Raw genomic sequence first — 18316 nt, 5'->3', positions numbered from 1 at the left:
TCACAGAAAACAACCTATCCTCTCTAGAAAGAGTAAAAGCTCTATACATAAAAAGAGTGATCGGTGTATCCAAGACTACAAGATCAAGACTCGTCTACCTCCTAGCGCGAGAATCCTTCCTCATTGAAGACTTCAGAACACATCTGACTCTACCCAACACCAGGGCATCAGAAAATCTCCTAGCAACACTCAGCAAAAAAAGAGAAGACATTCCTTCAGAATTCTTTGGAACTGGGGCCATGATAGACCGGACATGAACAACATCCAACTTCGAGATGAGGCACGTATTCACAAGACTGGCAGTACATGGTTTCCACCATCTAATTTGTACCAACACCTCATACCATGAACCGACAGAGACATGTAAGTGCAAACTATGTGGATACATGTGTGAACGTTACCACGTAGAACTCTGCATCAAAAGAACTAAAACTATTAAAGAATATGCAATCCAAGGCGCAAGCGCGCGAGTACAGTGTTTATAAATGTATTATTTTTCTCTCTTTCAGTATGGCTATTTGGCTGCAATAAATATATTATTATATAATCCTATAAGTTTAGTTTTCTCCCTTCTCTTACTTCAAGTTTCCCACCCAAGTATCTTTAACATTTCTGATACACTACTCTTTCTCCTGAAATCCCCTGTTACAAATCTTGCTCCTTTCCTCTGCACACCATCTAGTTCTTTTACAGTGGAACCTCGATTATCCGTTCCTGGAAAATACGTTTTCCCGGAATATGCGTTCAAATTACGTGGTCCCGCGAGCATCGTAATTAAATCACGTTGTAAAAGTCCCGCATTATCCGTTCCTCGAAGAAACGCTTTCCCGGATCAACCGTCCAGAAATTCCAGTCCCATCAATGCTAAATCCTCGATCAATCGTTTTTTAATAAACTGTATCTCACGAAAGGACGGCTATGGCATATTTATGGATCTTGGCGTTAACGCCCCATCACTGCGATAATTAAAGCAAGTACTGTACCGGTACTAGAAAAGCGATCGGCGGTGAACTTGCATAAGAGACCATCTTAGCATCGCATTCGGGTGGTATTGTTTAGAGAATCTCGGAAAATCATAAAGCAGAGGGTGCCCACAACAATTGCAAGGAGACACGGCGCATTTCGACAGCTCTGCTTGAAGACGGAACGAGTTTCGTCATATGTTCGCACTTATAAAACGTCCATATTATGTCCAGGGTTAGATGTTTATATTTTTACATTTTTTCGATCATACTGCCGAAGAGGTTTTTCGGCACTTTACTCAGGACACTGCAGAGTAACTGGGCTTTCAGGCAGGAATCGAAACTGCTCCTTCTTAACACAAATTCAGTACCTTTTGATATTATCGTACATGATATGTTAGCGGAACCAAAACAGATGTTGCACCCTACATTAAAAAAAAAAAAAAAAAGAAAGCCATGGGAGGTCTTGGGATTGCCTATTACTGCTTAGGTCCTGATGTAAGACTGGGAATGTTACGTTTTCGTGTTAAAATACCAAAAACTGCAGTCGTTTTATTTGCGCACGTTACATTTTAAATGGTTGGTATCGTTTCAAACTCGACTGACATGTGCAGCGAGCGCTCTTTCCAGATGACCTCAAGGTCACGAATAACCGTAATTTCTGAAGTTTTTACATGTCTTTTATATTTCCAATTTGATTGGATTTGTGACGCGCAGAATTGAATATAATGCATTCGAGAACTTTTAAGAATCGATACTTACATTCGAAACCATGTTTTCGAGTTCAACATAACCTTTAAAAGTCGATGTAGGCCTAATTTGCGCGGTACGAGATTTCCAGAAACTGACTACGAACAGTATACCGGAGACCAAATTACAATGAAAGATTAAGAAATGAACGGATTTCGCCATCATTTTGGGTGCTTTTGTATCTAATGTGCTTTATTTTATTAGATGAGAGAATTAAAAACTACTTGTAGTCGATTGTTGTTTGGCTAGCCTAATCAAAGTTGCTGAACTGAAAAAAGTTTTTACGGGAAACTGACGAAGATTCCCCTGTAAAATTGAATATAAAGTACCGAGATTTTGAACTCGCGTACCGGTAATTAATGCGGTTTCGCGGTCTAACATGCCCGCCTCTCATCCAGAGGGCCCGGGTTCGATTGCGACCAGGTCAGGCAATTTTACCTGGATATAAGTCTGGTTCCAGATCCACTCAGCCTACGTGAATACCTTTAATTGTGGAGCTATCTAATGGTGAGATGGCGACCCCGATCTACAGAGCCAGGAATATTTGCCGAGAGGATTCGTCGCACTGACCATGCGCCCTCGTAATCTGCAGGCCTTCGGGGGCTGAGCAGCGGTCGCTTGGCAGGCAAAGTCCCACTGGGGCTGTAGTTTGGTTTGGTTTAGGAGTTTTTGTAAGATTATAATTATACATATTTAATTTTTGTGATGTTTAGCCAAACTGTTGATGGTTTTCATTCATTCCCGAATTTTCCGTTTTCCCGTGTTGTACGTTTTATTTTCATGGTCCCTCGAAAAACGGAGAATCGAGGTTTCACTGTATTAGGTATTCTTGGTGAGGATCCCAAACACTGTTTGCATATTCCAATAATGAACGAACCATACTTAAGTAACTTTTTTCTTTTAATTCTTTGTTGCATCCTTTAAGTAGCCTCATTATGACATGTAACGATCTGTATGCTTTCCCAACAATGTCATCAAGATGACCCTTCCAGTGCAAATTACTTTCAAATCTTACACCTAAGTATTTGCACTTGCCATCTTTTGGGATAACTACCTCATCCAAAGTATATTCAAATTCAGTTTTAAACCTCCTGTTTGTAAATGTTGTAACAGTTAATTTGCCTCCATTAACCTTCATATTATTTTCTTCAACCCATTCTTGGATACTCTCAAGGTCCCTTTGTAATTCTGAACAATCCTCAATGTTATTTATTTCCCTATAAACAATTATGTCATCAGCATACAATCTTATTTTCAATGTTATATTGTTCCCTAAGTCATTTGCGTATATTAAGAAAAGTAACGGACCGATTATACTACCCTGTGCAATTCCCTTCCAAACTTTCTCTTCCTGTGATATATTATTTCCTACTTTGACTTTCTGAACCCTTGAATTTAGAAATGTTCTTATCCAACGTGTAACCCTTATGTCCAATCCTATTCCCTCCAATTTCTTTAATGATATTCCATGTTCCACTCTATCAAAGGCTTTGGAAAGATCTATGGCTATGCAATCTAACTGGCCTCCTGAATCCAACTGATCTGACATGTCCTGCTGAAATCCCACCAGTTGTGGGTCACAAGAAAATTTCTTTATACATCCACACTGGCTCCTCATGAACCAATTTTAATCATCACATCATCATGACAACTAACAGTGAGTTCTGAGAGTCTGGTGGGAAATCCTTAGTATTCCAGATCTAGATTATAAGGTCATACAAATGGCTAATTAGAATGTCACCAGGTTTGCTTATCTGGATCTGTTGCTTTATGTGTCTTAGATTGCTTAATGACCTTCTGTACTTTAGCAAGAGTTGGATGTAGGGCAAGCTGTTCCATAACCATTGCCTGAGTGATGTCATTAAATATGTGCTCATCAACCTCCAGTGACTGCTAATTGAGTCATTGTCTCTAAGAAGATGAGTTCCATCCTTTGATCTAAGAGGACTCATTCCATGTTTGGTTGGTCCTTGAAAAATGCGCGAGTGTTGTTAGTATTTGCCAAAAGTTGCATTTCCTTTGCCTTCAACTTCCACCAGTCATTTCTGAGCATACGTATTTTTCTTTGCACTCTGTATTAATTTTTTTGAAATGTATCTTTCTAAGAAGATAAATCAATCATTGATCAATCACTACTGATCTGCATTTAGGGCAGACACCCATGTGGCAGATTCCCTATCTGTTGTTTTCCTAGCCTTTTCTTAAATGATTTCAAAGAAATTGGAAATTTATTGAACATCTCCCTTGGTAAGTTATTCCAATAACTCCCCTTCCTATAAACAAATATTTGCCTCAATTTGTCCTCTTGAATTACAACTTTATCTTCACCACTCAAACTTATTCGTCTACTAATGTCATTCCATGCCATCTCTACACTGACAGCTCGGAACATACCACTCGCCTTCTTTCTCCCAAGTTTTCCTATCACAAACTTTGCAGCATTATCAATAAGGAGCTGTGTATCTTTATTGCTTTCGTCAAACCAATCCATACGGATAATGTGATCATGTTACAGGAACCCTGATCCCCCAGGATGTGGAGGGTTTGTTGCATCTGAAGTCTCAAGCAGAGTTCGTTCTAGTGGTTGAGAAGGATGCCATTTTCCAGAAGCTCCTGGATGAAGGAGCTTTGGTTCAACTCAACTGCTTGTTAATAACGGTAAATCTAACTTTTAAGAGAAGTGTTTCATAATAATATTTAGCAGCAAATTTTCTTCACCTTTAACTGTCTGTTGGCAGCACGGCCGCCTCCGATTGGGCTGGATCAAGATCGATTCAGCCTTCTTAAGAACAACTGACGGGGAGTCTGGTGGTGAGACAGCAGCCCCAGTCTAGAAAAGCAAGTATAACGAGTGAAAGGATTCTTGTTCATTACACATTTCTTTCGAGCAGTATCCGCTGTGTATCCAAACAGTATACTCAATTCTGTGCATTCAGCTGGAACTGGTATCTTCGCTTTACTTCTTCTGAGACCATAATTCACTGTGAATCTCTTTATATAAAAATGAAATAACATCTGTCTTATTGATATTTACATAATAACAACTTTATTCCAGCCAAATGACCATAAGAGGGTGAGCAACATAAAGCAGAACCAGTCCCACAGCCTGGCAGCGTAGCCAGCACACAGGAGGTGCGTGCGTAACAGGAAGTCCGCAGTAAATACATTGTCACGTAAGCTATTTCTAACAAACAAACAACACAAAAAATAACACTACTTACATTATATCATGCCAGGAGATGTTGAAACTGCCTCCTTTTGTTGTTCAAGCATTTCTGGCACCTGCTCAGGAAATTGTTCATTACGGTCTGCAGTTCCCTCTGAGAAATGGCAGCAATTTCTTGACGAATAAGATACCCCCTTAAGTGAAACCATGATTAGTCCGGAAAGAACATTAGATTAGGGTAAATTTCTCCATCATGTATTGTATTCAAAACCCATTCACAAAATCGCATTCATAATGCAGGGTCACCCGGTTTAACTTCTTACACTGCAGTAATTTTACACGGCTTTCACTTCAGTAAATTTGTACCCTTCCAAACAGAACCATAGAATTTCCATTTTCTGAGCAAGTTGTCGAAGTGATTCTGTAGGAGACCTTTCCAGAGCGTTACCAATGTTATCACTGTTTCTTGTGTGAGTACTGTACATGGTTTATTATGTTTCTTATCAAGAAGAGTTCCCGTCTTACGTAATTTATTTACTAATCTATGAATTGAAGTCTGACCTGGAACTTGAACACCAGGAAACTTCTCTTAAAATAATCCCCTTATGTCCCTTGCACTTCCTGTAGGGGCGTATGAATCGTAAATGAACCCTCTTTGGGGAACAGCATACCAACACACGACTTGAGTCGCCTGAGCCATTTCACTGAGTTCACACACTGCACTAATGTCACCACGAAACACTTGCCATGTTTATAAATGTTCAACAAAGACTGACATCTGGCGTGGCAGTGTGGCCTTGAGTACATCCGGCACTGTATTTTGTCACCTGCCGACGCACTCACTCAGGAATTCCCGCGCACAGGATGGAGCGGTTCTGATTTATTCTGTTCACCCGGTATAAAGTATATTAAACTATTTTAAGTGAACAACACACAAATAACATTTTAATTTTACAATAATCCATAAGAAATTTATGGTAAGACTAAGAATCTATGTTAGACTGGAATTGCTCCTCCAGAAACAATTTCATAATGGAGGTCCCTCTTTTGGAGCATTCTAACACGTGATATTTCTCACAATGTTTGTTGCAACAGTCTCATACACAGTCTTTATCAGGAACATGATAGGTTTTCCTTGTGCATAATCGATGGTGGAAACCGTGCACTGCCATTCCGCAGTTGGTAATTTGCTTCTGTGTATCTGCGAGAAGTCACAGTCTCTGTGGCGTACAGTTCCGTCCATACATCTGCTCTCTTTTGCTGTAGCTCATTGAGTAATTGGTTATAGGGTGGAGTAGATGATAGCAATATGCAGCATCGAAGATCTCATCTCGTACACTAGACAGGATATTGTGTATTTTGATAGACTTAGTGCTGTGATAGCTCCCTCTGTGGATGAGTGGTACAGTGTTGGCCTGCAGTTCAACCAGAGCTAGTTGGATATTTATATAATGAGAGATGATTTGCTTTGTAAAACACCATACAACATATCCACTACATGCTTCATTCTAGAACAACAAATCAAAACAGATGTGGAAAGGATTTGAGACAGATCGTTATCCCAGAACTATAATTAATGACAGGGTCAAGTTAAGACAGACCGGGCGAGTTAACCATGTGTTTAGAGGCGCGCGGCTGTGAGCTTGCATCCGGGAGATAGTGGGTTCGAATCCCACTGTCGGCAGCCTCGAAGATGCTTTTCCATTTCCCATTTTCACACCAGGCAAATGCCGGGGCTGTACCTTAAATAAGGCCACGGCCGCTTCCTTCCACCTTCTAGGCCTTTCCTATCCGATCGTCGCCATAAGACCTATCTGTATGAACATTAAAACAAGAATAATAGTTAACAACACCTTTCCAATACTTATCTTTCCTTATATTTAGGAAATCTTACAACGCCTGTTGTAATGTTTATAATGTCCAATACGGTCTACAATGAGATTTATTACTTGTAATAGACCTATCTGTGTCAGTGCAACGTTAAGCCACTAGCAAAAAAACAAGTTAAGACAGATGGTGAAGAGATAGCGAGGATTTTTTACAACTAGCTTTACGTCGCACCGACACAGATAGGTCTTATGGCGACGATGGAACAGGAAGGCGCTAAGAGTGGGAAGGATGCGGCTGTGGCCTTAATTAAGGTACAGCCCCAGCATTTGCCTGGTGTGAAAATGGGAAACCACAGAAAACCATCTTCAGGGCTGCCGACTACCTCCCAAATACTGGATACTGGATGCACTTAAGCGACTGCAGCTATCGAGGTTAGTAGCAAGGTTTTAAGATGGAATAAAAACCAAAGAGACAGAGAGGACCTCTACCTGAAGAGCTCAAGAATGTTCAAGAAATGCTGGGAGGATGACAAATCCAGGAGAAAAACAAGATCTAGGTACTGAAATGAAATTGGTTGATCACAGAGGCTCAACTCAATGAAACATTCACGAATTGGGCAATTTTTAACAGCAGTTGTATATTTTGGTGTATTGGCAGACTGATAGATCACGTCTTTTGCACTTCATAGTATGGTATCTTGTACAGAATAGGCCATACAGTTCACAGATACTTTTCAGGTTAGATTCATGATGCACCTTCGTTTTATAAAGTTTGCAGTGGTACCCATGCACCACCAGGAGCTCTTGATTCCCTTCTGACCAAGATTGGTTTACCATTGCCTCCGCTGAATAGAATTCTAACCAGACACATTTCTGTTTTTCTTTTCTTTCTCGTAGAAGTCTCGTCTAGCAGCCAGTAAAAGATAAGTTAAAATTCAGTCACACGTCTTCGATCAAAAATGTTTCTTTTGCAAGTTCATGGACTAATCTGGAGCGCGTATACTTGGATACTCCAATGGTAGCTTTTAGGAACCTTGCTTTTACAGGTTCTAAAATGCGGAGACCATTTAGGGTCAATTTATCTCATGTTATGTTGATCCCATATATAAGAATCAGGACTATTTTTTCACTGAAGAGCGATATTGGAACATCAATTGATTTTGCAGCCCTGTTTTATTTTGGGACCCAATAACCATATAATCAGCATAAATCTATATAATTGTTGACTTCGAAACATGTCATAATCTACAGACAACATCATGGGTTGCAATCTTAAACAACATTGGGCTGAGCGACCTTGCTGTAAAATACCATTTGTTTGCAGTATTTCATTTGATAAGGTCACTCTGTCTGATATTCAAACTTTCTTAACGATTGTCAATAATAACTGCCAGCTCTTCATTCTCCATTATCACAGATTCAAATTTGGAACATATATGTTTCTGTCCAGGGAGTCAAAGGCCTTTGTAAAATCAATAAAGATTACATTTTTTGAACTCGATGAAAAAAAACAAAAGAAAGAGATTACAAACTGCTGTGAACATAAAAATATGCTAGGTGATGACAGTAATACGTATGTAACTGGGTTGGTACAGATTGTGTTCAAATGTGCACAAGCATTGTACATAACATGCAGGAAATGAAGGCAGTGGCAGATTCTGGTGATGTTCAGTACTGTTTCTCTTGCCCTGGACTGTTGGAGAAAATGAATGGTTCTGTGCTGTGAATATTTCCATTTAAAGTAATACGCTGTGGATCATGGTAACCAGATCTTTACTGTGGTGTATTCTTTACAGGGTAAAGGATTCCCGGACGTCAACACACGGCTGCTGCTGCGGCGTTTGTGGGACGACCTCGGGATACCCATCTGGGCTCTGCTAGACGCTGATCCGTATGGAATAGAGATCCTTTGCATCTATCGATTTGGTTCGTTGGTAAGTTAAACAACACTCTCTGCTAGGCTTGTGCTTTCTATCCGGTTTAAAGAACAAACTTAGTTATAGGAGACAGAAGAAAAGCTCTGACCCCAGGAAGGAAGAGTGTATCGGCTAAAGAAAGGGAAGCAGAATGTAAGTCGGAAATTCACTAATAATAATATGAAAATGGAAACCTACAACATGTTTTCCAGTCAGTGACAGGGTCAGGGATAAAATGAATGAAGCCCCTATCTTGCAACGAGGATAGGAATTTGCTGGCTGCTGAAGCCTATTATATTCCTCTGGGGCAATGATTAATGACTGACAGATGAAATGAAATTATATTTGAGAGTGTTGGTGGAATGAGAGATGATAGGGAAAACCGGAGTACCTGCAGAAAAACCTGTCCCGCCTCTGCTTTGTCCAGCACAAATCTCACATGGAGTGACCAGGATTTGAACCACGGAACCCAACGGTGAGAGGCCGAAGTGCTGCCACCTGAGCCACAGGGGCTGTCAATAATAATAATAATAATAATAATAATAATAATAATAATAATAATAATAATAACGGCCTCATTCCACACACACTTCACAAGAGTCTGCGAGAATTGGGTCTTCCACCGAACATCTACAAAATTATGCAACATTCTGTCCTCCTGTCAACATGCAACATTGTGCGATCGTTCCTCTCGCAAGAATGAAGATCCCGTGATCTACAGTTTTGTATATACCTGTACATCAACGTTTGTATTATAATGTGTAAATACTTTAATTATGTAAGGCACTTGGTGCATCCCGTGCCCCATTACTACCCATATTTCCTGTGGAGAAGTGTATGAATAATAATAAATTACCTCAGCTGCCATGTTCCAGATATTTCGAGTTGTTGTTATCCGCATGCCAATTTCAATATTCCTTTCTATCCTACCAGTGAAATGGGAACTTTTTGTGCAATACGAAACCTGCCCACAACGCCACACAATTTAATGCAGCTGATTCCACCTGATGGAAGATCCAGTACACAATCCACTGGGACATACCAACGTCCCGTGTAACTCTTTGGGTACGGTTCACTTACATGCAGAATGTCTGCTTCTACTGCTAACACTTGCCGACCGTAGACTCGACAGAACAGTAAAACACTACGAGCATGGACTCCTATTGGGTGTGCGTATTCAGGATATCGTTCTCTGTACATTTGGTTGGCTGTTTCTAAAGTACTATGTGTTTCACCATAAATAAGAAGTGTATCCACCAACTAGTTTGTAGAAAATGGCATTTATCTGTCGAGAACAAACAGCAGTTTTACTGACATTTTAGTCCACACAACATTCATTATCAGTCTGACAAGAACTACCAGGCATGGTGTGTTTGTCACAACACGTCCCTTGAGCGACGGTGGTGGTGGTGGTTATTATATTAGAAGGAAGTGCAACTGGGGAACCATCCTTTATAAACACTAATCAGAGCTCTTGAAATCAAAGAACCAAGGAGGGAGCAAGACGGTGGCATGCAGCCAAAAAGGCCTTGAACAGAAACAGTATTCCAGTGGCAGGGAGTACTCTCCATGGATCAGAATACTTGGGAGTGTCCATTGCGGGCACACATACGGCCAGGAAAGGGGAAGAAGAAGAGGGAAAATTGGAAGATGTCCAACACTTTGATAATCAAGGTATTGGCCAAGGTATCGGGAAGGGCTACGAATCACGTGAAAATGGAAGACTTCCTAGGCCTCAAAATTATAATCATTATAAAATATCAAAGCCATTTTGACAGTGCTGATATAATTATTTTATTATTATTATTGATATATACAGTCGTATCAGCACACACGTTATTAAAACATAACCGGTTTTCGGACACTAAGGTCCATCACCAGTGTTAATATTTAAATTTAATTTCACATAAGTGTGTCGTCAAAATGAGTTAAAAATGAGTTTAAATTTGTAGCCCTGTTGACATCAACTGTAAAATGAGAAGAAAAAAAAAAAATATATATATTTAAGAAATTTCAACTAAAAACAGCTTTCCGAACCAGAAATAAAATATCAGAACATATATATAATGCACACAGTGTCAATAAAAAAGATATATATACTAATTCGGGAGTATACAGGCTCACTTGTAACGACTGTAAAAAGTTTTATATAGGTAGAACCGGGCGAACCTTAAATCAAAGATATCAAGAACATTTTAAGGCAATAAAGTACAACAAGTATTCAGCTTTTGCAGAACACATTTATAACAATAACCATAGCTTTTTAGGGATCGAAAAGGACATGAAGTTAATTTTTAAAGGTAATTATGGATTTGAATTAAATACACGTGAAAACATTGAGATATTTTTAGCGCAGACTAGGGAACCAGATAAAATTTTAAATGAAACAGTCGCAAGCAACATCTTGTTTACAATCTTGAGTTGACGTAAACATCAGGTGCTCACTACGTAACCTTGAGGTGACGTAACATCATGTGCTTGCAGTGCGGTTCCGTAGTTAAAGCTGAACGCTTGTTAGTACTCGACCAACAGCCTGAGCACGAAGCACGAAGGAAAGCCAGCCTTAACATGGTATGTCCATAATTTTTACAACAACATTGTAAGTTTACATGTATTGATTTCATAATTTTAACACTTGGTTCCATTTTTTTTTTTTTTTTTCATTTTACAGTTGATGTCAACAGGGCTACAAATTTAAACTCATTTTTAACTCATTTTGACGACACACTTATGTGAAATTAAATTTAAATATTAACACTGATGATGGACCTTAGTGTCCGAAAACCGGTTATGTTTTAATAACGTGTGTGCTGATACGACTGTATATATCAATAATAATAATAAAATAGGCCTCAAAATCCTAATACTGTTGGGTCTGGAAAAGAACAGCAGTTGACCAAGGGAGGTCAGATAGGATACAAGTGAGGAGCCCAGCATAAGAAAGTGGAAGCAATGCTAGGACTCACCTCAGAGCCCTGTGGTCACCAAGCCACGTTCACAAGTTAAGAGCCCATGGGTCCCCTTTTAGTCATATCTTACAACAGTCAGGGGATTGACCTTGCGACTGGAGTGGCATACAGAAGCAAAACACTGTACTGCGGGACGTGTTGTATTACATTACGGTACATAAAACTATCATCTATTACATCCGAAATATGAAGATGATTTTTACGTATTCTTTGCAAATATAATTTTCAGTTATACCGTATGAGTGTGATTCAATATTCCCTTTCTCCTTGTGAAAAAAGTTCACAGCCTGAGAGAGCAGAGCTGTCAGTGGAGAGATGGTGTGGGACAAATAAGCTTGAGGGGAGCTTTTAAAAGTACGAAAACAAAGTTGGAATTCAAGAGGATAAATTGGGGCAAATAATCATTTATAGGTTGAGAAATAAGGGATTGGAATAAATTATCATGGAAAATGTTCCATAAATTTCCAAGTTCCTTGTAAACGTTTAAGAAAAAGCTAGGGAATGAATTGATAGGGAATCTGCCACCTGGGCGATATAACTGATGATCGATTGATTTTGTAGAATCTGTCCTTATTCCTCTTTCTTGCATCGTCATAGACACCGTACACCAAGACAAAGGTCCTCAGCTCTGCCTGTCAGGTCCATTTGTAAGGATCCTTTCTGTCTCCAGTCATTCGACCGGGTCAGGAATGGAATGAATGAAGTCTCCATCTAGCGGCGAGGATAGGAATTGGGCTAGCTGTCGAGGCCTGTCACACTCGTCTGATTAATGACTGACAGATGAAATGAAATGATATTGGAGAGTGTCACTGGGATGAAAGGTGACTGGGAAAACCCCAGTCATCATCATCATCATCATTTCTTCGCTCCAGCAAGCCGGGTGCTGCTGTGTACGAGCCTCCTCCAGTTTGTTCTATCCATCCACAGATGCTGCTCATATATGTGACACCAGTTCACATCTCTAATTTCAAGGTCCTTCATTATCTGTTTTTCCCAAACATCCCGAGGTCTTTCTCTTGGTCTCTTCCCAGGAACATTGTGGTCAAAGTATGTTCAAGGAATCCTGTGAGGGTTCATTCTTTTCATGTGACCATACCATTGCAATCTCTTCACTTCTAGAGTCTCCAGCAAGCTTCTTTCCAATCCAAGCTGTTGTTGGATATGCACATTCCTTATTTTATCCATTTTTGTTTTTTGTAGACAAGAACGGAGGAACTTCATTTCTGTTGCCTGAAGACGACTGTTGGTCCAGTAAGTGTTGCTGTTTCCAGGCCATATGTCACTATAGGTACTAGATATATTTTGTACAAGCTGATCTTGGAAACTAACGGAAATGTTTCATCCCAAAGTATTTGACGTACAGCGTGATAGAATTTGGAAGCTTTCTGTATTCTGTCACTAATCTCTTGATGTATGGTATTGTCTGATGACAGAACACTACCTAAATACTGGAAGTTGTCTACAATATCCATCTCCTCATCTCCAATTCTTAGATGAGCAGTTGGAGAGTTTCTACTCATCACTAAGCCAACTATCTTCGTTTTGCTGATTTTGAGACCTAGGGTTGTAAAAGCTTCATGCCAGAGATCTAGTCTAGTTTGTACTTCCGCTTCTTTCTCACCCCATACCATTACATCATCAGCAAAAACCAGGGCATTAGTTGTTGGGTCCTTTCTCTTAACCGCTTTTAAAACTTCATCCACTATGATTATGAAGAGAAGTGGTGAAAGACAACTTCCTTGCTGGACTCGACTCTTCGTTTCAAACCAAACCTGACCTTCCATCCTGGACCTGGACACAACACTTGGTTTCATCATATAACCGTTGTACTCGTGCTATGATGTCATCGGGCACTTTCTTACGTCTCAAACATTCACATGGTGGTACATGGTTATATGCTTTCTCGATGTCCAGAAAAACAGTTATAAGTGTTTTACCTTTCTCCCAATACTTCTCATAGAGCATTCTGGTGGCAAAAATGAGGTCTATAGTTGATCTATGAGGTCTAAATCCATGTTGTTCCTCCTCAAGTGTAGGTTCAACATCCTGCTCTCAAGGATGGATTTGTAGATTTTGAGGCCATGTGACAGCAGAGTTATACCTCTGTAGTTTGTACATTTCTTTCTATCACCTTTTTTCAACAATGGAGAAAAACGGAGAATAAACTGAGAAAACGGAGAAAAACCTATTTTGCTTCGACTTTGTCCAGCACAAATCTCAAATGGAGTGACTGAGGTTTGAATTACGGAACCCAGCAGTGAGAGGCGGGTGCGCTGCTGTCTGAGCCACAGAGGATCTCTGTATATTTTGAAATAAAAGCAATATTTAAAGTTCAATTTCCTCCACATGAAAATATTTAAACTACGATATTTATTGGGTAATATTCAAATGTATTTAATTTGTTTTTGTTTGAATGATTGAGTTCCTAAAATGTTTTACTTTCACACAATATAGATGCTAAGGAATACATGTAAAGTTGCAAAAAAATATTAAGACCTTAAAGTGTTTTACCACTGAATTAGGAATTTTAGTTTTTTCTCTATTTTATAAAATTAATGCACTTTTTGGATGATTTTAATATAATTTAAAATGTAGGGTTAGAATACATATTGAGGACTAAATTTCATCACTTCTGGGGTTGATAATGTGCCTTGCCATACCTTCAGCAGCTACTGTCTAGTATTCCACGGAACAGAACAGTCACAAGTTATTGAAATGCTTTCACGGCCCGTACTTGTAGACAACAAGGTGAAGCTCATTACAGAGAAGTTTGCTCCACGTCTTCAGAAGAAAATCTCGACTGTTCAATGATGAGGGTTTGAATTTTTGATTGTTTTACCATTGGAGAATTGTTGTGGTACGCTCATTTGTCACCAGGTGGCTTGCTGTATGTTCCAAGTGGGACCTGACGACAATTAAGACGTTCTCTGTCGCACCGTGTGTGTGTGTGTGTGTGTGTGTGTGTGTGTGTGAGAAGTAACAGAGAACACATCAGACGAACCAGGGACAAATGTGGTAGAAGAAATAAATAGAAACATAAAATAAAATAAAACAAAAGACACCAGGATAGAATAGAACAGAGGTGAAGAATGGAAAGAAAGTGTGTGGAGAAAACCAGAGGAAGATAATGAGGCGAGACGTTGTGAGGTGTACACACATTATGAACACTTAACACATATTTTCTTTCCATTCTTCAGCTCTGTTCTATTCTATCCTGGTGTCTTTCACTGCATTTTATTTCATGTTTCTATTTATTTATTTATTCTACCACATTTGTCCCTGATTCGTCTGATGTGTCCCCCCCCCCTCTCTCTCTCTCTCTCTCTCTCTCTCATTGTAGAAGCCTTCCTCTTGAACAACTGAGATTTTCTTCTGAAGACGTGGGGTAAAATTTTCTGGGAAATGTAAAATGTTTCACCTTGTTTTCTTGACAAGGCATAAGACCAATGTCTACATGTTTGAAATAATTAACAATGAAGGTTTGATAATGGATAGAGACCCTCTCAGAGGCAGTCCTGCCCAGGGAGTCGCGCCCCTGCCTATGTGAGTCCCAGAGCACACTGACCCGGTGTGTAACATCTGGTAAAGGGTCCCAGCTCAGGGTAACGAGTGAAGACCTCAACGGCAGCAAAAGCGGAGAATACGATTCGGTGCGATGGAGCTGGCGAAGGAGGCAACCTGTTCCACTGGGAGTAGTACAGATGGAATCCACTGTCTTGTGGGATGAGGAGGGATCCTCAAAAGGGTAAGGGAGTAAACCCCAAAAGAAAATCCTCAATTACGTTAGGCCTAGCAAGCCAGGAAGAGAGCTTATTTGTAGTTGCTTTCAAAACACAGAAGAGCCTCGGAACGCATTTATCAACTAAATTAAGATGCCAGCATGAGCAGACTCATGTCAGAGATTATGGTTTATGGCCCGATGATAGATAGGGTCTTGCAAAAAAGCAAAAATACTGGAGGAGACTAACACGGATTGGGACCATCAACTTACTCAGTCTCACAGGAAAATGTGAACTAGTGGACCTCATGGAAAGGAGGAAATTAATGATACTGGGGCTGAGTGAAACCAAATGGGGAAGGAAAGGAATGAAGAAATTAAGAAAACAGTACACACTGTATTGGCATGGAAATGACAAAGAGATGAGGAATGGTGTTGGTTTCATCATGAGTAAAGATCTAGGAGTTGCTGATATTCATTATGTTAGTGAGAGAATAATAAAAGTGACTGTGCATTTAGGAAAAGAAAAACTAACTTTGGAACAGGTGTATGCGCCTCAAACTGGATGTTGTCAAGAGGATAAGAACCAGTTTCTTGATGATTTGGAAAAAGTTATTAGTAAAGAGAGAGTAATCATTATAAGGGATCAGAATGCACAGATTCGGACAGATAGAACAGATATGAGAACGTAATGGGACCTCATGGATATGGTGGAAGAAATATAGAAGATCATCATCTTGACTTCTGTATGATGAATGGGCTGGTGGTGAAAAATAGTTGGTTCAAGAAGAGAGAGAGAGAGAGAGAGAGAGAGAGAGAGAGCCATAAGATAACACGATACAGTTGGGATGGACTACAAAAAACTGCAATTGATTATGTCATCTCCGACAGAATGGTAACAGATGTCAGAGTAATACCCAGCGAGAGTCTTGACAGTGACCACCGTCTATTAGTAGTGGACCTGAGAAACTTCTATGTGCCAAAAGTACAGACCAGGTAAATGCCAAAAATCAAAGTATGGGAACTCCAGAAAACATATACAGTAAGAGAACTGAGTATCAGAACCAAATATAAACCCTGTTACCAAGAGTTGAAAGGAAAAATATTTATTTTTTTGTTTTTTTGGTTTTGCTATTTGCTTTACGTCGCACCGACAGATATGTCTTACGGCAACGATGGGATGGGAAAGGCCTAGGAATTGGAAGGAAGCGGCCGTGGCCTTAATTAAGGGAGAAGGAAACGCCTTAGTGGAATGAAAGAGTGAGAGCAGCAATCAGGGAAAAAATCTCTTGTGGAAAGAAAGGGATCAGGAGAAAAATAAACCGGAACTTACTAGAGATGAGGCAAAGATCAGAAACCTCGAACAACTATACGGAAACAAGAAACTGGATGTTAAATGAACAGTTACAGAAGAAAAGACCAAGGCATGGAATATATTCACTCAGAAACTGGAGGAAGACAGCAGAGGCAATAAGAAACTACTGTATAGTATTATCAGAGGTAAAAGGAAACCAATGAATACCATAAAGGCACTTGAAGATGAAAATGGAAATCTGGTTAGGACAGAAAGTGACATGAGAGAAGTCCTGAAGAACCATTTTGACCACCTGCTGAATAGACCAGTTCAAGAACAAAACACAGAACCGGAAATCCAAGCCTACAATGAGGAATCTCTCATCACCTGGACAGAAACTGAGACAGCCTTAAAATCTATGCCTAAAGGAAAATCTTCAGGTGCAGATGAAGTGAATGTGAACATCATAAAGGCAGCAGGCATTCAGGGTATATAATGGCTGCACAGAGTACTAAATGCTATATGGACAGACAAACAAAATACCTGAAGATTGGAGCAAGGGTGTTATAGCTCCCTTGTTTAAGAAAGGCAGCAGATGGAAACTCACCAACTATAGAAGAATAACACTGTTGTCTCATGGGCTAAAAATTCTAGAGAAGATGATAGAAAGGAGATTGAAAACCATCATTGAACCACAGTTAGAGGAGGAGGAATATGGATTCAGAAGTAAGAGATTAACAATGGATCTAAATTTTAGCTCCTGCATGCTGATGGAAAAGTATTGGGAGAAAGGCAAGAACCTGGTCTTTGTATTCCTGGATATAGAGAAGGCCTATGATAGTATTATAAGAGATAAGATCTGGGAGTGCTTGAGGAAAAGAAATGTGCCTGAAGGTTGATTGATTGATGTTTGTTGTTTAAAGGGGCCTAACATCGAGGTCATCGGCCCCTAATGGTATGAAATGAGATGACAAATTAAAAGTCCAAAATCCTTCACTGACCAGAATTCAAAGCATGAGGACGAAGAATGAATGGATGGATTTATATGAAGTTAAAACGATCAGTGGATCTGACCCACAGTGCCTCACATGCACAGAAGCTGGCACAAAACAATAGTAGTATGGACCAAGGGACTGCTTCTATAGCACGATGCTGAATCAATTAGAAGATGCTCATTCTTGAAACGGGTCCAAAATCCAGGTCATCGGCCCTCATAATGGTATTTATCGCTAGAAAAGTAGAACCATGGTATTTCCCATGTTGCGGTACTAATCAAGAGTAGCGTAGAATCGCGGTATTCCATACATTATGGTACGACTCACAGGTAATGAAATTCGCACATGTATTACAGAGCTAATGTGTTTTGCACATTGCGGCGTCCCTGACTGGCAACGCAAACGTATGGTGTTCATCACCTAAGTGTACTAACCACAGGGACTCGTACTATCCCGTGGTGTTCCTCATAGAGGATACTAATCATAGGCAAGCCAGAACCATGGGTTCCTTCATCCCATGGCGTCGCTCATATAGTGCCACTAATCACAGGTACTGTAAAAGCTGTCGTGCTCACGTTTGCTACTAATCACAAACCTATTTGGTACCCAACATAGTAGTACTATGTGCAAGTCAAGGCAACCCATGGTGTTCCCCGCGTGTTGATACTAATCACAAATAGTTTTATGGTTCTAATTTGATCATCCCTTGGTCGCCCT

General features: G+C 39.9%; 1 protein-coding gene across 1 annotated transcript in view; it reads left to right on the top strand.

Annotated features, from left to right (window-relative positions):
• mei-W68 (meiotic W68) overlaps positions 1–18316 on the top strand; it is an 87008-nt gene that overhangs the window by 47559 nt on the left and 21133 nt on the right. Inside the window, exons 7-8 of the mRNA XM_068230884.1 lie at positions 4228–4370; positions 8504–8641. Coding sequence (XP_068086985.1) covers positions 4228–4370; positions 8504–8641 — 281 coding nt within the window. The remainder of the gene's footprint in view (positions 1–4227; positions 4371–8503; positions 8642–18316) is intronic.

Source organism: Anabrus simplex, chromosome X (genome assembly GCF_040414725.1).
Source record: "Anabrus simplex isolate iqAnaSimp1 chromosome X, ASM4041472v1, whole genome shotgun sequence".
Lineage (NCBI taxonomy): Eukaryota > Metazoa > Arthropoda > Insecta > Orthoptera > Tettigoniidae > Anabrus > Anabrus simplex.
Note: the sequence above shows the minus strand (reverse complement) of the source record. Positions and strands in the feature narration are given on the sequence as shown.